Genomic DNA, 22,068 nt, shown 5'->3' with positions numbered 1-22,068 from the left:
TGTGCCGTGAACCGATAACAGTGGACGGGTATATCGCACTCCATAGAAGTGGTTGCTTAAAATGGTCCAAAGTAATAAATCAAGAATCCCACGCGTGTGTTTATATTTCAATATTAAATTACATAAGTTAGAAGCAGCGGTACATTACATATGGTAAGATTGCTGAACGCTTCTCAAGATAATAATCAGTCACTTCATATCTAATATCTGTCGTTTATATCACACATTCCTTAAAGAGTCGTTTGTTCTAAAATAAATGGTTATCACCGGCAATTCGGCTGCAGTTTGTAGTTTTGTCTGGCTACTGTGCGAGTACATAGATTACGCAACTAACTTCGATATAGTATATTGATTGTTGTCAAAAAATATATATATTCAGCACAGTGAAAAGAAAAGGTTCCTGACAAGTCTAGAAAATTGATTTAGGTAAGCTCTTTACCTTTTTTCCATTAACGAAGTTTTGCTGAGCGGCAAAAGGATATATTTAATAGCAAAAGGATGTCTGCAATGGGTTGCAGCGAAAATGGTGAAGAACAAATAATTTGGAAGGAAAGAAAAAAGAGAGAGAAAAGGGAATGAACTACAAGGGGAGGCCGCCAATGTCCTTATTATGAGGTACTTATTTTTTCTCTTAAAAAGATATGCAAAGTATACATTTCTTTTCACGCGGAAATTGCATATCACCTTAGTCTTAACCACAATGCATACAATCGTAGCTGTAGAGATAGATTAACGAGTTTTCATGATCATGGTACTGTATTCAAGACAGAAGTGCATGCATGTGGTCCTCGTTTTTCCGGCACTTTTTTATTCGTCTGTCTTGTTCCTTCAACAAGTGTTCGATCTCTAAGAACGCAAAAGGAAGATTAATCCACCAAAGTAGTAAAATTTGACAAATCATTAAAGTATTTTCTCAGGCACGCCATTGGTTCAAGACTACAATGAGACCAAACAGGCCCCCTGCTGAAGCAGAGGAATATGCGCTGATATTCCCCGATTTTAAAGAAATTGCGTTTGATATGAAGTCTTTCTGTAAAAGTTGTTCAAAGCCAAGAAAACTTTTTGCTACTGTTAAAGGAGAAGCATGTTGGTTTGTTCCTATTAGTCACTTTAAAAAGTCAACATACTCTTGCGCTGTAAAGGGCAATGGTTCGCGGAGCTCAAGGCCTCATAATTTCTAGCAAAAGAGGAAGCAATCGTGCCGCAGCGCTAATAATGACGACCTACTTTCTCTCCATGGACAAACATCCAAGCACATTCACACGTCACATGAAGGTGCTCAACGTTAATGAACTTCACAGAGAAAAAGTAAAGACCAACAATCAAACAAACGGTAATGGGCGCGACGTTGGAAAATTGGTGGAAAAGTTTCCTTCCTGCATCCCGACGGCTGAAATGAACCGATTACGAATTACAAAGTTAAAGCTACCATACTGATAACTAAAAGAGATTTTTCTCTGTTTGTTGTTTCTATCACTTTCTTCGAGCGAGCCTTACGAACAATGGGTCATAATGAATGATACAGTTTACTCTTGTTATGTTTCCGCCAGGAAAGTTAAGAAGAATTTGTTCGGGAAATTTTAACCCAACATATTTTCGAATGATGAGTGTTTTATGAAGTCGTTTATGTTACAACTGACCTCTGTTTTTCTTGGTAAGTTGCTCCCCAGTTTGTGCAAGCGATCTCAAGATCATCTCGGCACGCCTGTACACAGGTTCACCATCTGATGACTTTTTCCTCACAGGTTCTTCAGCTGCAAAGTTTGTTGAAAATAATGTAGAGAACAAAGAAAACAAAGAAAGAAAGAAAGAAAGAAATGGAAACAAAATCAAACAAACAAAAATGGAGAAAATAGTGCGAAAAGAGGACTGTTGAGGTTTGGTGCTGTCAGATTTTCGCAAACCAGGACGAGGTGGAGTAGCAATTTAGTAAGCGACAAAAATAGGTCATTCAAACTAGAACTTACTCTCGAATTGCAAGTATGCTAATGTGTGCCATGTGGTATGTAAACCATGTAATTTTACATCGATTTGTTCCAGCCATTGTCTGCTTATTCATGAAAAGCAAGGTAGCATCACTTCGACGCGCAAACATGGACAATTCAAGATTCAGTATAAATGGATCTAAGTAGGCTTTTATAGATCGCCACATATTAACACTAAATATAGCAACAAGCATATCACCTGCTGTTAAGATTCTGTCACTCTCTTTCCTTGAAATGAAATCTTCTTGTTTTTGGCGCACACACTTACGTCGGGCAGACTCTGAATCAACATTTCGTCTTCCTTCGTTTTCGCTTAAAGGCAAATAGCGCGACTTGCCGTTTGGTAACGGCGCCACATCAGATATTTTACTTGAAGTTGACTGATTACTTGTAACTGACAATGCGCTCGACTTTGGCTTCCAAGAACGAGCCGCGTTCAGGATGTCACGTGAGATAACAGTGTCCGCAGTGGAAGTTGATCGGTCCATTAAAAGAGAGGTGACATCTGAGTGGTCACTGTGAATCGACGACGACGACAATGAAAGGGGCCTGTCAAATGTTTGTGAACGTTCGCTGACTGCATCACTGGATGCAATATCAACCCTCTTTGGAGACGAACTGTGCAGCGGAATTGCAAAGTCGTTGACATCGTCGCTAACCTCGTCGAAATCGCATCTGCTGCTGACTTTCGAATTCAGATGTGTTGATACAGATGAACCTTCTTCTCCGTTGATTTCCTGCCTGTGCCCTCGGGAAATTAAGGGCTTAGAACGAAGATGCCCCTTCTGGGTTGCGCCACGACCTTTTCTGTCACCGTTGCTTGTTTGGCCTTGCTTTTCATCCTCGCTTGAAGGACCAGAATTTTCCTTGTCAGAGGTTGTCTCGCCGACAGCACGCTGCTGCCCACTTCTTCCCACATATGGTTCGTCAGGACGCACGGGGCAGTCGTCCAACAGCGCTCGCTCAGCAAGAGAACCCTGTGACGCAGACGGAGCATTCGGAGTCTTGGCCGGAGTCGCAGTTTGGAAGACGTGCACTTGGAAACTTGAGATCAAGCTCCGCACTTCATGTAGTAACGTTTTCAGGTCATCTGTAACTTCATCGTTTTTCTTCGACGAGGCTTCACTTGTCTACGGATGCAAATATGAATTCGAATGGCTCAAGAAACTATCGTATTTTAATCTTACGTCACAAGTCTCACAACAAACAAATTACAAAGTAAAGAACTTTCGCTTAACCTCTCGAGAGGGCCCACTTTGCATCAGCTGCCCATTCTCCAATTCTGCCACTTCAGGTTGAGAGCCCTGGAGCGGTAGAGGTGTTGGGAAAGGCTGAGGAATACCAGTCTTCTGAGTTAAGAGAACATTGGTGTAATTTGCTTTAGTGGTTAGTGGGGACCACCTTCAGTAGGCAAATAAAAATTAACAAGATAACTTGAGGAGTAGAATTTTCTCTCCACAAAGGAGCAGCGCTTCACGATTAATTTTTCAAAAAGTGACCTTTTGCCGACCTTCAACCGTAAAATGGTTGCCAAAATAAACATTTTGGTCATTTTTTTTAAACCTGTTTGTCGTCAAATGGCCACTTTTGTCGAAATTTTAGTCGCGAACTATATTTTTCACTCGCGTAGCGACCAAGATGGTCGCAGCTTGGAGGGCTGAGGATTATAGACAGGTACTAGCGAATTGTCAGAGAAGCCTGATGACATGCTGAGGGGTAACCTTGCGATGGACAGGTATCCACGGAGGAGCAGTAATGGGCCTGGTCGCCTCATGTAATAGAAACCGGGATAAGCTCTGGCTGGCTGGGTGGGTGGTGTTGGTGGGCAAAGGGAAAAAACATCGCGAGGATAGGTCACAAAACTTGTTTTTGGTTAAGTGGATTTAAATACGTCCAAGTTTTTTTTTTCATTATTACAATTCTAAGTTTTCAAGGATTGTTAACCGAAGGAAATTTAACGAAGGATATAAAGGTGATAAACAAATAAACTTAACCTTGTAGACGTTGATCGGTATCGATCAATCGACAGTCCTACTGACTAACTTGCCGACCGATTATGGTTGTTTCATCACCCACTCCTTTTCCAAATATATTTGCACCCATTGGAAAAACTCAGTTTTATGTGTAAAGAACTTTAGCTTTCATTTTCGGTAAGGAGACTTTTCCTTACGGTAAAATTTCTAACTAACGCCTAACAGCAATAATCAATAGCAATAAATGAACGTTGACTTAAAGCTTGTTTTTCGATCGATCATTGATGACAAACATACATCTGTGGATGGTAGTCTCTGTTCATGTTGCTATCAATTATTGACTTCAACCCTGTAACCAGGTGGACTGACTGGTTTTTAATTTCTCCTTACTTCCCCTGAATCACGCATTAAGGTCACGAGAATAAATGGTCCCCAACTAAAGAAGCTCCTAATTGTTAAGCTAAAGCTCCTTATCAGTACCTGACGAAATGTGTACAGAAGAATAAGAAGAATGTGCATACTGATGTTAGGGTATAAAGGGTTACAGAATGGTGAATTCGAGACGTTACACTGTAGGAAGTGTAAGAAGAATTGTTCACTGTGTCTAGCGGTGCAGGATGACCTTAACATGAGTCTTGGGGTATTTGTGTCATTAGAAAGCTTACTTCCAAAAATCAGCTCGAAAATGGACTAATAGGCGTGTAGTAATCAAGCAGTAGAAAAAAATAATTGAAATATTCACCTAAAACCAGTGTTTAGTTTTGTCAACAGTTCAACTAGCGTTGCAGCTTCTGGTCTGACAGTCATGGGTGCCTTAGATGTCCGCTCAAGTTCCTAGAAGACAACATCGAAGTTGTAGATAGTGGAAAGCTACTTCTACATACCCAACGGTGCAAACGGACATGTCATACTCTGGTGTCGTGCACGATGATGGTATACCTTTATCTCAAGTGAGTGCTTCAGTTTAAGTCTTGCCATCTCTTGTTCCATCTTCTCGATAATACCCTGCGAGTCTGCATGCTTGAGAGCTGCCTATGAGGGAGGTATGACGATGTACATTAGGAATAAGAGACTCGATTACTGAAAAACGTATTGCCTCCTCAGCGGATGAGCGATTTCTGGGATGGAGGGGATAGAACCCCACCGTTATTTTCCCTATAATTTGAGGGGCACCGAATTAGGCTATAAACGATTCCTATTTTGCACTGAAATTACACAAACTCAAACACGAACTTCCTTCGTATTTAGCTTTGTCAGTTTGCCTTAATCCTCATCGTTATTCTATTTTATTTTTAATGTCCAATGATGTCAACGTTTAAATAGTGGTATTTAAATTATCATCTGTAATCGCCTAAATTATGCCTTTAAAAAATAGTCGTTGACAATTAATACCTTTTCAAGAGCCTGCTCCATGTGGTTGACTTGTTTTTTATACTCATCTTTCTGTTCCCGGACCTTCCGCAGCTCGAATTCCAACTGGTCTCGACGACCTGCCAGTTTTTCTGACGTTTCTGATAATTCACTGCTTTTCCTTTCATAATAACGCGCGTCCTAAAAACCAAACGAATACCACAAAAGCATTTGATTTACGGTCGTTTCGATACAGGTTGATTCAATACAAACTGAAGTCGATTCGATTCATTGATAAAGTCGCCATTTAATAAACGTAGAACGTCATTTCGATACAAACTAGTGAAGTCCTTCGCCAATCTCTTCTCGCAGCAAGGTATATCTCCGAAAAATTCAGTGCCGTCTTGACATCTTAAACTCCTTTTATTGGATTGGCAGACTGTTGAAAATATCCAATTACACCTTCACTGGTTGGTATCGAAATAACTGAAGTTGTATCGTATCGACTTGTATCGAAAAGGCGGACTGCAATCATTTAAAAGAGTGGCGCTTTCTGTTTGGACATAATGTAAATTTAAACCGGTTGAAAGGCAAATTGAAACGCTATTTGAATGATGATTTTCTTCTCAATGTTGAAAATGTAGAGCCATTCAGAAGAAGGACAGAGGCCAAAACGATGAATGTATGGGTAGCTGAGAGGTAGCAAGATAAAGGAGCTTTGACTAGATCATGAACATTTTGCCGGATCAAATTCTCGAAAACTCGCTATGCGGATTACAGAGAAACCGAAGACAGGTTGCCCTAATTTTTTTATTTTTTAAGCATGCTGCATAATTTTATGCATCACCCCTGCATCACACATTAAGGTCACAAGAATGTAGGAAATGATTATCAACTAAAAAGCTCTTGATTGTTAAACAAATTCTCCTTGTCAGCCGCATGGGAAATGTATAGAGGACAGTAAGAATATGTATACTGATATTAGTGTAAAAGGTTAGGACCCGGCTCTACATCGTGATACACGGGCAAAGTGCAATTTACCTTGGAGACATATGGAGACTTTCTGTTAACCAGTGAATTCTACAAAACAAGAAGAAAAACAGTATAGTTGATTGTGTTTTTTTAGTCGAACTAACCAGAGAAAAAGTAGAATGTTAAATAGAATCACACTGCGGACAACTAACTTGTTTTGCATAGCGTCAAGTTCTCCACGCTTGGCGGTTACCTCCTCTTGCATAGCATTTGCCACTCGTACAGCTTTTAAAACAAACAGAAGGCAAAACGTCTCAGTCTTTGAAGTAGGCGTACTTTAAATTAAAGAAACTGCTTCAACTTGTGTTGAATGACAATGCACGTTGAGAAAAAAAACCAAGAAACAACATGACACAAAATGGACCTGATTCGTCATAAGTGCAGTTTGCAATTGAGCGTCGAAAGTAATCCGCGATTGCACTGTATTCACTTTACTTCGCTTCATGATTGGCCCAGAAAACTCGCTCCGCTTTCTCAACCAATCAGATGCAAAACTAAAACAATCACGACTTAGTCACCCGCGTTTTCCCGCGCTTTAGGCAGTTTGGCTGTTTTTACTTTGAGATCTCACTGGCTCTAAAGAGTACTTTCCTTTCCTCTGATCGGCCGTTGCGATTACTCGAAAAGCGCTCTCGGGGTAGTCTATGATAATCTTCTCCATCGGCCTTCCGGTGCCTTGTTTCTTCCATCTTTGTTCCTCGTCTTCCTCATTGTACTACTTATCAACGTTTTTCATTCCAAGGCAATCCTTACACATCGCAAAAAAGGGCAAACAAGTCGTGAAGCAGCGCCTTCAATATCAAACAACACACTTCGCACTTCTCACCCCGACTTATATTTCACGGTTATCACGTTAGTTGGAACCAAAATTCCCGATCAGTGTATGAGCAACTGCGTACCTACCCTTCCCCTACGCTAACAACTAACAACGGACAACAAGTGGGTCAGGGGAGGGGTAAGTTCGCAGTCCCCCGACACTGACATTGATCCAAATTTAACAAAGAATTGAACAAATTTTACTGAGTTTACATATAGTTATCACCCCACGCGGAATTTTAAGAAGAGACGAGAATTTCCATGGAGATTTTAGCTGTAAAGCAGCATTTAGTTCTCAAATAGTTACATAACAACTTAAAAGACGAACCGGATCACGGGTTATTTCGAAGAAACTACTTATTACTTCGGAAATTCTTCCACACGGTACAAGAGGTACAAGGCGTTCAAATTGTGCAAAGCAGCAATACTCACCTTTCCCACTCATATCTCCTTTCGTTTTCAGAAGCTTTCGCGTTAAAGCTAAGTCCTGCTCAGAACCTTAGGAAGTAAACATGGGGAAAGCATACTTGTAAATAACATAGTCAATCAAACATATTTCTCAGTTCTCTCTCTTTCATTCTATACATTAATTATGTGTTAAAATACAAGTCTGAACTGGTACTTTGTTATCCCTGTGTTCGTAGATTTAAGAGTTTAGGTCAAAATGGCTATCCGACCGACAAGCTTGAGCAGAGCTTATACAAATCTTTTCGTCCCTTTCATTCAAGCGGCAGAGGCATGAGCCATGCGAGGGCATGGGGCGAAAGGGAGCAAAAAAAGCGACGAGTGCGGAGGGGATGGGAGAAGGAGAAGGGGGGGGGGGGGGGGTGGAAAACCCTGATATCGAGCCAAGAAATAATTTGACTGCAGGCCTTCATTATAAGTGTTGCAAGACACGCGTTTCTCCACAATGTAGGCGAAGAAACGAATATCACCTCTGAATCAAACATTGAGGTCATGAAAATGAAGGAAATGATCACCAATTATAGAAGGTCTTGATTGTTAAACAAAGTCCCCTTGCCGGCACCCTAAAAAATGTACAGAGAACAGTGTGGAGAATTATGGATCTTGTACTAAAATCAAGGTATAAAGGGTTAAAGCTACTATCGTCACCTTTTAATCGAGATAACAATTTGGTGATCTCTTTCTCGCGCTCTCCATGTTGTCCTTCGATCAGTGAACTCAATGAACTGTTTTGCTCTTTCAACTTCGTCACTTCAATTTGCCGCAATTTCAACTCCGCCATGATGTTACTTCAGTCCCCCATCAAAGCGTTTAACTCCTCTTGCTTAATATTCAAACTATTTGTTAAAGAGTTCCTTTCCTCTTCCAGTTCCTTGACACGTTTGTCCTTTGACCTCAATTTTTTTTGCTAAGATTTCGCGATGACTCTTCATTTCTTCCACCTCGCTAATTCTGTCCTCCAGCGTTCGAATCAGTTGCTCCCTCTCACGTTGTAACGAGTCACCCGTTTGACTGTTTCTTTCAATAATTTCAGCAAGGTTTGTTCCTTGCACTTGAAAATTCTCTATGGTCCTCTCTCTTTCCTTGAGCTGAGTTTGAAGTTTACTAACACAGTTCTCCGCTTCGGAGAGATCCTTTGATTTTACCTCTAAAGTTCTACCCAATTCTTCAACTTCTTTACGCAGATTATCATTTTCGTCGTGTCTTTTTTCAAGTTCCGCAGCTAAACGAATTTTTTCGTCTCTCATAAGGTTCATTTCCTTAGTTTTCAAATCTAGATCGTCTTTCAATTTAATATTGTCCTCTCGCTGCTTCGATAAATCTAATTTTTTCCCTTCTAAATCAGCTGTCAAGGTGGAAATACCTTGATCGGATTTCGTAAGCTCGTTTAATATACCATCCAGGCGAGCGTTCGCCTTCTCTCTTTCTTGATTAATTGCTCTTTCGACTTCACTTTCTCGAAGTCTAGCACTCTCTTCGCGAATGTCTTTCATTAGTTTATCTTTTTCACTTATATCAGTTCTTAAACTATTGGCTTCCTCACGGCACGTTTCCCGAAGAACCGCTAATTCTTTGCTGAGACCTTCGTTCTTCGCTTCTGTTTCTTGTTGAAGTTTCTCTGCAGCTCTAAGCTTCTCGTTCACAGAAATAATATTTGCTTGCTCTTGCGAAACACGCTCCAGTAAGTTCTGTTTCTCTTCTTTCACAACTTGAAGTTCAGCAGTCAATTCCCGAACAGTGGATTCCAATTCTTTGTTCTAAGGGGATGAAAATAATCTACTTTTACGAACAAGAACAAAGTTATTTTCTCGAAAGTTTTAAGGTTTGAAATTCTATGTATGAAAGGTAACAGTAGCGTGAAACAATGACAATTCCACGGCGGGGGGCCTCCGCTTAATTTTGAAACGTAACTTAGGCTCATTTCCAGTTATTAGTTTTACAAAGGATTCAAAAAGTGAGTCAAATTATTCAAAACCCCTCACAATACGCAATCATTCGGCTCGACCTCTCGTTCTTGCCGAAGTTAGAGCGCATCGCAGTTTGTTGACGTATGCCAGTAGTTTAATGCTGAAGTTTTATCGTAATCTGATAAAACTTCAGTCATTTTCATGCATATAAAAATATTACGACCCCCGGTTGCATAAGTCTCGTATTCATGAACTACATGATGTTTGGAGATAACTCTTATCCAAGATAGGTTCAAAAAGTACACAACAGTTGAAAGTATTGATATTAATAACATACATACCTTCGTTTCTAATTGCAGTGAGGTTTCGTGACTTGATTTTTTTAGTCTTTTCCAGCTCAAGATGAAGGCATTTCATTTTTTCATCCAGTACAGAAACTTCTATTTGATGTTGCCCTCTGTAAAATTAAGCATAAGAACTCAGATTGAGCATAGACCTACGTGTATTAACACCACCCACATATAAAGAACCCAGCTTTCGCAAGTAGAACAGGTACTAGAGTTACCCACCTGAGTTTATCTGTTTCTTCATGTAAACTGTCCAGCTCTCTCCTTAACTGGGCTGCTTTATTGCCTGAGGAATCTAACGCCTGCTTATGTTCCTCTTCCAGCTCAATAGCCTAAAAAAAGAGGTATTACTCTAATTTGAAATCATTACATTTGTGTGGGTTGTTTTCGCTCTTGCACACCGTATAAGCCCGGGCTAACAAACTGTATATCAGTATGGTTCATACAAGTGAAAAGCGCTTTTGATACTAGCAAAGAGGAAATTACGAAGCAGGCGAAGAAAAACAAAATGGCATCCCGTTTCAACAACGGATACCTATGGTACAAAAACACCAAACGAAGAAAGAGCACTCGGAAGTTTGAAAAATCTGCAGGAAATTTAAACTGAAATCGCTGGCCGTACTTTCTCACCTGGCTTTGTAATCCCTTTGCAGTTCATCTTGTGTGGCATCAATACGTTCTTTGCTGCTTCTCAGATCTGTCTCGACCTACAGAATGTACAGTGCACACAAACATTACATACTTATTGAACGAGATTGAGCGAGATACCGCGATTTTTTAGCGCACAAAAGATCACAAACCCAAATTGATAATTGCAATTGATCTTTGAGATATAAAGACAAATCAAGTTTTTGTATGAGGTAACCCACTCACTAAGACAATCTTGCGTTCTTTTGTCTTGTCCTTTTATTAAGCGATTACAAAGTTTGTCGGTCACAAACATTACCAGAAAATCAATTTCTCCCATCTAAGGGAAGATTATTGAGATTGAGTGGAATAATTATGCTAAAGAACAATATCAGACCACATTAAGCACGTGAAGAACAGCATGCATTTCTAGGCAGTTAATTGCAGTTTACAACATGTACGTGGTGGACTCTCGACTTACAAAAAGCTGGCCCATTAGAACAATGTCAGTATCTTAGCAACTTCGTACCTACATGTACATGTACCATTCTTCCAATCCATAATAAACCCTAAATGCGCCTTGATGTCAGTCAACAGTTGTTAGGCTGTTGAAAACAACGTTGAGGGTGTGTCCTTGGTATGAAGAAGATGAATTAAAGACTATGTGGACACGTGTGCTTCTTTTTTCTGGTCTGAAAACGGCGTGATCGGGAATGTAATGGACAGGTCCTTGCTACGAATCAATTTCTTCTTTTGATAGCTTTCTGGCAAACCCCATGCTTTCCATCTCTTCCATTTGCTTGCAATAGGCTTCGGCTTGTTCAGAATCCCTTTTCAGACGCCTTTCCGTCGACACTAGGCGCTTTACTGCCAACTGTCTATTATCTGGTAACAGGCTTGGGTCTTTTTTCCAAGGGTAGGGGACCATCCACTGACCCTCTACTTTAATGCACGACTCTTCTATTAGTTTGGCTTCTTCTCTCTCTAATTGAGTTAGCTTTTCTGTGTCGCAAAAGCAGGATTTGACTGGCACACCCATGGACTCTGTTGTCCAGAAGTCAGTCAAATCTATTGGCGAGGCGCATTTAACGTGTAATATGGCGCTTGCATCAGGAGTTTCTTCAGCCTTTCCTCCAAAGACTACCCATCCAAGTGACGACTTGCGTGCTATCAGGTGCTTTACTTCCTTCGTTTCGCCGGCATGCATGTGCGCCTGGTCAATGCCGATGAGGAGATCAACGCGTCCCTTTCCGCTTCGGAAACTGGTATTTTATAGACCAAGAAGCTCCGGCAGGTGGGATGTCTTAACCTTTAAAATCTCGTCGCTTATGTTGTCAATGCCAATTGCATTGACGGTATAGCGTTTGTTGTCGTCGATGCAGATCAATTGAACTCTATACTCTTTTGTCTTCATTGTTTCTTCTTCGTCACCCACTTTAGTAACGGTTACTGACACATCTTTGCCCTTCAGCCCAAGGGTATTTGCCTGCGTGCAGACGTCTCCCATTTCCTTTGTTGCACGCGGAAAAGGGCCGTCTGCGTAACGCCGTCGCTAATCGTGTTCCAGCGTCCCGCTGGGTTCCCAAGATCTTGGGAACATGCTGTGATAGGCTGACACACAGTGCGCATTGTTTGACTTAACGCTGATTGGTTGTTATCGAATCTGGTCTGATAATGTATGCGGTGATTTATGTAATCGGGGTTTTCCAGCCAAAACAAATCAAAACATGGGGTGGGTAGAAAACGAAGACCTAAGACCTAGGACCCAAAAACGAAGACCCCCCTCAAAATCACTTGTCCTTATAAATAACCAGAAACGGGTATCTCGATCTTAGATGTGTAAGAAACAACAATATCTTCAATTATACAAAATTTCGACCCGGGTCTTCGTTTTCTACACAATCCCCCCGGTGTGTAGAAAACGAAGACCCCCCTCAAAATCACTTGGAAACGGCTGGAAACTGCTTGATCACTTCGTTTTATTAAAGGAGTAACAGCGGTTACGAATAAAGCCAAAAAATCAGTGAAACGACAAACAGACACCAAAACGCAGTGGAATACATTGCAGGTAAGTCTTTTTTTATTCATTTCATTTAAGAAAAAGTAAGTTTTAGCGTTATTTAGCGTTCGCAGATCTCAGTAACATATTTCTCATACAAAGTCTCTTATATTTTCAACGGTCGCCTGTAACGCGACACCGGCGCGTCACCTATGGTATGTAAATTACATTACACCCTTCCCTCGTAACGTGAGTTTGGGTCGCCTGTGGTTTTTCTATGAAAATCTCATATACTCCCTTGAGCTTATCTATGGCCTCTCTTACCTCGACGGCAGGCCGGTTGCGCTTTGCATCATGTACCACGGCTTTTCCTGCTCTTGTAAATGCCGATTTTGCTGTACGACGGTCGATCATAGCTTGCTTTAACACCGCTTCCATTGTAACGTTTCGTTGCCACGTGTCCGGCAATCAGCGCAGTTCATCCAACCAGAAATCGAATGAAAATGCTTCCCTTGGAACTGGTTAGCTCAAAAAACCACCACAAACCGCATAATATCAAGCCAAGCTTTAATAATTATTCGATCTAGAGAAATACATTTATAATTCGCAATCAGAACAAACACAAATCGAGTCTTAATCTTGTAGCTAAATTCAGAAAACTTCAATGTAAGCTTACTTCTGTGGCAGGTCGTTATAACAGTCGCACCTTACAGGTTGGCAGATGCTTTAAACATTCTTCAGGTAAGCGGATTTATAAACAGACTATAAACTTCCTTCTCACTTCGATTCTACTGAAAAAACTGGCTCGAAATGCAATAACCTAATGCTTTTAAATCAATGTATAGAATCAATGTCAATCAACGTTCGTAAACATAATCCCTTTCAACTTTAACTAAATCAATGCTCATAGTCACGCAGTCATTACGGTTTTTGGATGAAACAGGTATAATTCTAATTGTCCTCGACACTTACGCTCGGTCCATTTATATTACATGCAGTCTGTCCCAATATGACAACCCTGAATAAGACATCAGGAGTTCTTACCAGTCCTTACTATCCAAGGCGTTACCCTTCTAACGTGAATTGCAGCTGGAAAATTATAGCAAGTAAAGGAGAACGCATTGTGTTGTCCATTGAAGACATTGATATTGTGGACTGTGGTTCATCTTGCACGTGTGACTACCTGAAAATACAAAATGGCTCATCCTCTGATGGCATTTCAAGCAGGCGAAGATGTAGATACTATAAAGACCGTAAGATAATATACCGTTCGGTAAAAGATGTCCTGAGGGTGACGTTTGTTTCTGATAGTGGTACTTACCGGCGGTACCGTGGATTTAAGGCAACTTACATCAAAGTGAAATATAATGCAACAAACACCGGTAAGTTATTAAAAATCGGCTTTACACGCAAAATTAAAGGTTTATGTGCAGGCGATCAGGTGATCAATTTTCAGCAAATTATATAAAACAGTATTGCCTTATAACAGGCTCATAGCAACTGCAACATTCAAATATTAATACTTTACGGAGTAAAACAACACAAACTAAAATGCCGATGAAATGCCAGCAATTTTTATTCGCATGATGTTAAAAGTGTTTTCTTGCGAATCTCCTTTTTTTTATGAACCCTTTCATGATTGAGTTTTTTTGGGGGGGGTTCACAGCCAAAATTACTCTTTGATTTTGAATTACAAAGCTAAATCATGTTTATTTCCTCTTTTTGCAGCTTGTACCTCTGGCGAATATCTTAATGGATTTAGTGGATTCTTTTCAACTCCAAATTTTCCAAGTAACTTCCCTCAACACAGCAAATGTACCTGGAATATCACAGTTCCCAGCGGGTACATCATTAAACTTAGCTTCCTCTACTTTCGATTGGAGCAACATCAGTACTTTCCCTGCAATAATAATCCAGAGGCCCGTGTTACAGTCACAAATGTTGCTTCAGGTGATGGGTATCAGCCGTTCATGCTGTGCGGTTAGTTAATGTTGCGTTGTTTGTGAATTTTTCCTAATGTAGCTATTGTTCGCATGGACTTTCATAACAAAGAAAGAAAACGTGAACGACAGAACAATTTTTTTATGCCGAGTAAGCGCAGGCGCCTAATACCCTCTAAAATGTTCGTTTGAGTCAAGGAACGGACTCTTAAAAACATCGTAAGAAGGCAGTCAATTGTCTGTAACTTGTTGACAATGTAATCTCGATAATTTAAAAAAGTTATTCCTCACACAAACCAAAAAAAGGTTTTAGCGCAGCTCAAAATTATTAAGTCCTTCCGTTCCGTATTATTTGGGTTTGATCTAATTCCTTCTCGGGTTAACTAGATTCTTTTTTTAAAGTGGTATAATTCTAATTGTCCTCGATACTTACGCTCAGTCCATTTATATTGCTTGCAGTCTGTCCCAATATGGCAATCCTGAATGAGACATCAGGAATTCTTACCAGTCCTTACTATCCAAGGCGTTACCCTTTCAACGAGAAATGCAGCTGGAAAATTATAGCAAGTAAAGGAGAACGAATTTTGTTGTTCATTGAAGACATTCATATTGCAAACTGTGGTTTATCTTGCACATGTGACTACCTGGAAATACAAAATGGCTCATCCTCTGATGGCATTTCAAGCAGGCGAAGATGTAGATACTATAAAGACCGTGGGATAGTATACCATTCGGTAAAAGATGTCCTGAGGGTGACGTTTGTTTCTGACAGTGGTACATACTGGCGGTACCGTGGATTTAAGGCAACTTACATCAAAGTGAAATATAATGCAACAAACACCGGTAAGTTATTAAAACTCGGCTTTAAACGCAAAGTTAAGGGTTTATTCAAGCCGATCAGTGATCAATTTTCAGCAAGTTATATAAAACATTATTGCTTTATAACAGGCTTATAGCAACTGTAACATTCAAATACTTTACGGAGTAAAACAACACAAACTAAAATGCCGATGAATTGCCAACAATTTTCATTGACATGATGTTAAAAGTGTTTTCTTGCGAATCTCCTTTCTTTATGTTTATCTATTGCAACGCTTTCCAGATTGAGTTTTTCTTTTTGGTTCACAGCGAAAATTACTCTTTCATTTTGAATTATAAAGCTAAATCATGTTTATTTCCTCTTTTTGCAGCTTGTACCTTTGTCGAATATCTTAATGGATTTAGTGGATTCTTTTCAACTCCAAGTTTTCCAAGTAACTTCCCTCAATACAGCAAATGTACCTGGAATATCACAGTTCCCAGCGGGTACATCATTAAACTTAGCTTCCTTTACTTTCGATTGGAGCCACATCAGTACTTTCCCTGCTATAATGGTCCAGAGGCCCGTGTTACAGTCACAAATGTTGTCTCAGATGATGGGTATCAGTCGTTCATGCTGTGCGGTCAGTCTTCTTTTCATCCAGTGTACTCGGTAGGGAATTCCGCTCAAGTCATATTCACGTCTCTGCGCAGTCAATACCCAGGGTTTAATGCCACTTACACGGCTATCACTTATAAATCAGGTACTTGGTATACATTATTTACAAGACATCAATGACTGAGTTAAGATTTAAATACCATCACCATCGACAACTCGCCCAATAAAGGGTAATCCAAGAAAGTCTTGGATTCTGGATTCCAGGAGTGGATTCCGAATATCATTGGCATTTAGATTATTGATTCCAATGATAAGTAGAATTCCGGTTTCCTGAAGTAAAATCACAGATTCCAAATCCTAGTACTTACGAACATATTTCTCACAGTTAATGTTGCTTTGTTTGTGAATTTTCCCAATGTAGCTGTTGTTCACATAGGCTTTCATAACAAAGAAAGAAAACGTGAAAGACAGAACATATTTTTTTATGCCAGAGAAAGCGCAGGCGCCTAATACCCACTAATATGTTCGTTTGAGTCATCTAACGGACTCTTAAAAAATCCGTACGAAGGCAGTCAATTGTCTGTGACTTGTTCACAATATAATCTCGATAATTTTCAAAAAGTTATTTCAGACACAAATTTAGAAAAAGCTTCCGGCGTATCCCAAAATTATTAAGTCCTGCCATCCTACATTTGGTTTTGATCTAATTCCTTCTCAAGTTAACTAGATTATTTTTTTAAAGTGGGATAATTCTAATTGTCCTCGATACTTAGGCCTAGTTCATTTATATTGCTTGCAGTCTGTCCCAAAATGGCAACCCTGAATGAGACATCAGGAATTCTTACCAGTCCTTACTATCCAAGGCGTTACCCTTCGAACGTGAAATGCAGCTGGAAAATTATAGCAAGTAAAGGAGAACGAATTTTGTTGTTCATTGAAGACATTCAGATTACGAACTGTGGTTCATCTTGCACGTGTGACTACCTGGAAATACAAAATGGCTCATCCTCTGATGGCATTTCAGGCAGGCGAAGATGTAGATACTATACAGACCGTGGGATAGTATACCATTCGGTAAAAGATGTCCTAACGGTGACGTTTGTTTCTGGCAGTGGTACATACCGGTGGTACCGTGGATTTAGGGCAACTTACATCAAAGTGAAATATAATGCAACAAACACAGGTAGGTTATTAAAAATCGGCTTTAGCAAAATTAAAGTTAAAGTTAACGCAAGTTAAAGGTTTATGTGCAGGCGATCAGGTGATCAATTTTTAGCAAGTTATAGAAAACATTAATTATTGCCTTATAACAGGCTTATAGCAACTGTAACATTAAAATACTGTACGGAGTAAAACAACACAAACAAATTAAAATGCCGATGGAATGCCAACAATTTTCATTCGCGTGATGTTAAAAGTGCTTTGTTTCGGGTCTCCTATTTTTTATGTTTGTCTATTGCAACGCTTTCCATTGATGTTTTCTTTTTTTGGTTCACAGAGAAAATTACTCTTTGATTTTGAATTATAAAGCTAAGTCATGCTTATTTTCCCTTGTTGCAGCTTGTACGTCTAGCGAATATCTTAATGGACTAAGTGGATTCTTTTCAACTCCAAATTTTCCGAGTAACTACCCTCAATACAGCAAATGTACATGGAATATCACAGTTCCCAGCGGGTACATCATTAAACTTAGCTTCCTCTACTTTCAATTGGAGCCATATCGATATAGTCCCTGCTTTCATGCCCGTGTTACAGTCACAAATGTTGCTTCAGATGATGGGTATCAGCCGTTCATGTTGTGTGGTCAGTCTCTTTTCCATCCAGTATACTCGGTAGGGAATTCCGTTCAAGTCATATTCACGTCTCTGCGCAGTCAATACCCAGGGTTTAATGCAACTTACACGGCTATCACTTATAGTTCAGGTACTTCGTATAAGTTATTTACAAGACATCAATGATTTAGTTAAGATTTAAAAACCATCACCAAGAAAGTCTTCTCAAGTAAAATGACAGATTCCAAATCCCATTATTTACGAACATACTTCTCACAATTGATGTTGCGTTATTTGTGAATTTTCTTAATGTAGCTGTTGTTCACGTGGGCCTTCATAACACAGAAAGACATCTTGAACGACAGAACATTTTTTTTTATGCCAGAGTATGCGCAGGCGCCTAATACCAACTACAATTAATGTTCGTTTGAGTCACGAAACGGATTCTCAAAAACATCGTAAGAAGGCAGTCAATTGTCTGTGACTAGTTCACAATATAATCTCGACACAAATTTTAAAAAAGCCTCCAGCGCATCCCAAAATTATTAAGTCCTGCCGTCCTGCATTTAGTTTTGATCTAATTCCTTCTTAAGTTAACAAGATTCTTTTTTTAAAGTGGTATAATTCCAATTGTCCTCGATACTTACGCTCACTCCATTTATATTGCTTGAAGTCTGTCCAAATATGGCAACCCTGAATGAGACGTCAGGAGTTCTTACCAGTCCTTACTATCCAAGGCGTTACCCTTCGAACGTGAAATGCAGCTGGAAAATTATAGCAAGTAAAGGAGAACGCATTTTGGTGTTCATTGAAGACATTCAGATTACGAATTGTGGTTCATCTTGCGCGTGTGACTACCTGGAAATACAAAATGGCTCATCCTCTGATGGCATTTCAGGCAGGCGAAGATGTAGATACTATACAGACCGTGGGATAGTATACCATTCGGTAAAAGATGTCCTAACGGTGACGTTTGTTTCTGATCGTGGTACATACCGGCGGTACCGTGGATTTAAGGCAACTTACATCAAAGTGAAATATAATGCAACGAACACCGGTAAGTTAAAGGTTTATGTGCAGGTGATCAATTTCAGCTAGTTATATAAAACAGTATTTAACAATGAATGAGGCTGAGTATCTTATGAAGAATTATGGAGATCGAGGAGGGTGTTATCCGTCGACGCCGTACGCCGAGGCGGATAACACCCTCCGAGATCTCCATAATTGTTCATATGATAGAAAGCCGAATTCAATAATTGTTTTATTATTCTTTCAAAAGCCATTATTTCGCCTAGTTCCAGCTGCAGTTCTTAATCTTGAAACGAGTGAAGTGTCCGCCATTTTAGTTTTCAGAACGAAAACAACTCAACCTCGTCCCCAGGTCTTCTCGGTTAACGGTGCATTAACCTGTAGAAGCCTGCATTTTTGACGTCATTTCCTCCTTAAACACAAAGTTCTTCCAAATTTGGTCATCAGTAAGTGCTTATGGTGTATTATGCGTGTGCTTTTAGCCAATCAGAACTGGGGAAATATTTTGAATGAATAATAATAATGCTTTATAACAGGCTAATAGCAACTGTAACATTCAAATACTTTACCAAGTAAAACAACACAAACTAAAATGCCGATATTGGAAAACCTCCGTTTTCGTCTGTCCTCACGTAAACGAGAAGCCGGAGTTTTTAAAAATCTCCTCTGTGGAGAGCGTTTTCTAAAAGATGCGTTTTCAGTGACCGTTTTCACCGGATACGTGTGGACGGTAGGCCAGACCGGAGAAAAACTAAATCGGATACGTGTGGACAGGGCCTTAGTGGTGCCGTACGGAAATATAACGTTAATTCTACGTTTTGCGGGAGAAACTAATTTCTTTGTTTTTGTTCTGTTCGTTTATTTGTCTTTTTCATTAGAGTTACCACACATAACTACCACAAAAGTAACACCTGAAAGTGAGTATCATATGAAGATCAAAGTATAAAGTTGTAACGAAGCAAATTTCTGATTTTACTCCAATCTGGAGCTCGCTTAAAAACTTATTCATGATATTTTTGGTTTCACAACAGCAACAAGCACCCAAGACTCAGAAATGACACCCACAAGTAAGTTTCTCAGGAGGTTGAAAGAACTATGTATTGGAAAAGATGGGCACCTTTCCAACTTTAGTTAAATGCTATGGAAAAACAGTCGAATCTCCCGTAAGCGACCATGGTGGTCTCTTCGTAAAGGAGGTCCGAACACATCTATTTTTTGAAGAGAATGTACTTTTTCACTTTGTGGAAGAGAAGTTACGATATGTCTACTGTAGTTCCATGTCGTCACTCAAATTTCTTCGTATGCACTGACAGGCGAACAAAGCGAAATCACACCATGCGCTTACGGGAGGTTAAAAAGAATGGAAAATTATGAAACCGTCGACCGCAAAACGCTGTCGCGGTCGCTATTAAAAGAGAGGTGGTCGTTTACAACAGGTTTAAATTACAGGGCTTTGAGTGGTTTTGGTTCTCACAAGGATGTTTGACTTTCTTTTTTTCTTCCTGTCAGTCTATGATATCAGTCAGATAACAGTTGACGTCGAAACAAGTTTCTCGGATTGTTATTATATTTTCGGGGCTTCCAATTGCCCGTTTTTGTCCACTATTAGTGTAACTTAATATGTGCCAGGCGCTTGAAATAAGATGATTTCTACTTCGAATCGAATAGAGATCACGGGTTAATTATGTTCATGTTGCTCCCGATAATCCACCTTGGACAAACATGATTAGCCATGATTTCTCAGTTCAAGAGGATTGAACTCATACTCTTACGATCTTGGTAAAAGTATCGATTTCCGTCGGCCTCTAAAACACAGGACTAGAATTTCAAACTTTAAGCTTGGAATTAAGCCTTATTAGATAGCTAGTTTTTGAGACTTTGCAGTGAGAAGGAAGAAAAAGTACTGGAAACCATGCATTTACAATTACTGCGAAGTTTAAGGAAATTTGTATTGAACCTATACTTGTGACGTAAAAGGCTTTGAATACAAGTTTCCGCTTGTCAGATTCCGGAGTAGTGATTTTTAACTGCAGTGTAAGTTTGATTTTACCTCCATTTTTTTTATCCAGTTCGAAAGCTCAATGTAGATTTAAGCTTGATAAAGTGAAATCTTGTTTATTAAGTCTATTTATCAAGTGGTAAAGACTTAAAATTCAAGATCATATGGTGGGTCATCTTGCATTTAAGCTTTTTAATGCACAGAAAACCTTTCATTCAAGTCTCCACACCACAAAAACGGCTTCGATTGGAGTTTTCAAATTAAGGAAACTCAAATCAGTCTGACATTGATTTAGATTCAAGTCTCCGTACCACAAAAATGTCTTAGATTGGAGTTTTCAAATTAAGGAAACTCAAATCTGACATAGTTGAGTACCAGGCCTGGTTGAGTACCATTCAATATTTCTTAATCGTGATCCTTGATAAATGCTTTTAAAATTTTTTATCTAATCTACACTTATATTGGCATAGTGTGAATGAAAATTGTCTCTTCTGGTTACTCCATATTAAAGCTTAAATTAATCGGTTAAAATATTTCCTCGATGAGCGAAAAAAAAGTGCAAAAATAGACTAAAAGAAGGGTTGGTATAGGCAAACTAATAGCTCGTCTGCTCTACATTAGTATAGGTAATAGCATAATTAGTAGTGATATTTGGCATTAAATACCACGAGTGATATTTCAAAACTGTTAGCCAATCAAATTGCAGAAATTTCTCATGTAGTAGTATAAACTGATTAAGTGACGAAATGTCTAACAGGAAGAGGCTTCAACTCACAGATCAGATCAACATTGGTACTTTGGGCTTAAAGAGATATTTTTGTGTTTGAAATGTTTGGATAGGTTGCTTCATCGCTTTATAGTTGTATTGTTGTTGTAGATATTGATAAATAGATAATTGACAGGCGTGGCAGCATGCGTCAAAAAAGCTGTTCAAACTCAGGATTTAAAATTCTCCCCTGATCCACAACCTTTCCTGTATAGTTCAGTCCACTTTTGAGGCGCAAGAAAAGAGATAACATTGAGAACAAAAATTAATTAAAGGCAGACTGCGAATACTTACAAATTTTCACCCTTCCCTGTTCGCTCATTAGGGTCATGTAGCAGCTGCTCAGATGAGAAGTCACCAACTGACCCCCAAACAATACTGAAACAATCGAAAGAATGACATGTCATTGTTTTCTGCGACCAATCAGGAGAGACCTTACGAGCAGCCCTACACAACTGGCTTATAATAGCGAGTATTGTTTTATAAGACACACGTAACCCTTCTTCTAAGATACCCTGTTCTAGGCTCTCAGATTGTGGGGAGGACCCATAGGGCCATGTCAGCCTGAGGAAACAGCCGACATTTCGAGACGCCACCACCACTGGTTTCCCCCCACGAGATGACGTCTGAGAAATGACTCCAGA

General features: G+C 39.6%; 1 protein-coding gene and 1 pseudogene across 1 annotated transcript in view; one reads left to right on the top strand and one right to left on the bottom strand.

The window, feature by feature from the left end:
• LOC140945321 (cubilin-like) overlaps window positions 1-18,728 on the top strand; it is a 70,090-nt gene extending 51,362 nt beyond the window's left edge. Inside the window, exons 2-6 of the mRNA XM_073394360.1 lie at window positions 14,901-15,284; window positions 15,632-16,003; window positions 16,658-17,041; window positions 17,419-17,781; window positions 18,304-18,728. Coding sequence (XP_073250461.1) covers window positions 14,901-15,284; window positions 15,632-16,003; window positions 16,658-17,041; window positions 17,419-17,781; window positions 18,304-18,728 — 1,928 coding nt within the window. The remainder of the gene's footprint in view (window positions 1-14,900; window positions 15,285-15,631; window positions 16,004-16,657; window positions 17,042-17,418; window positions 17,782-18,303) is intronic.
• On the bottom strand, window positions 686-12,009 carry LOC140946606 (uncharacterized; annotated as a pseudogene).
• Window positions 18,729-22,068: the final 3,340 nt, after the last annotated feature.

Source organism: Porites lutea, chromosome 8, assembly GCF_958299795.1.
Source record: "Porites lutea chromosome 8, jaPorLute2.1, whole genome shotgun sequence".
Taxonomy (NCBI): Eukaryota; Metazoa; Cnidaria; class Anthozoa; order Scleractinia; family Poritidae; genus Porites; species Porites lutea.
The sequence above is the reverse complement of the archived record's forward strand: the minus strand, read 5'-3'. Positions and strand labels throughout refer to the sequence as shown.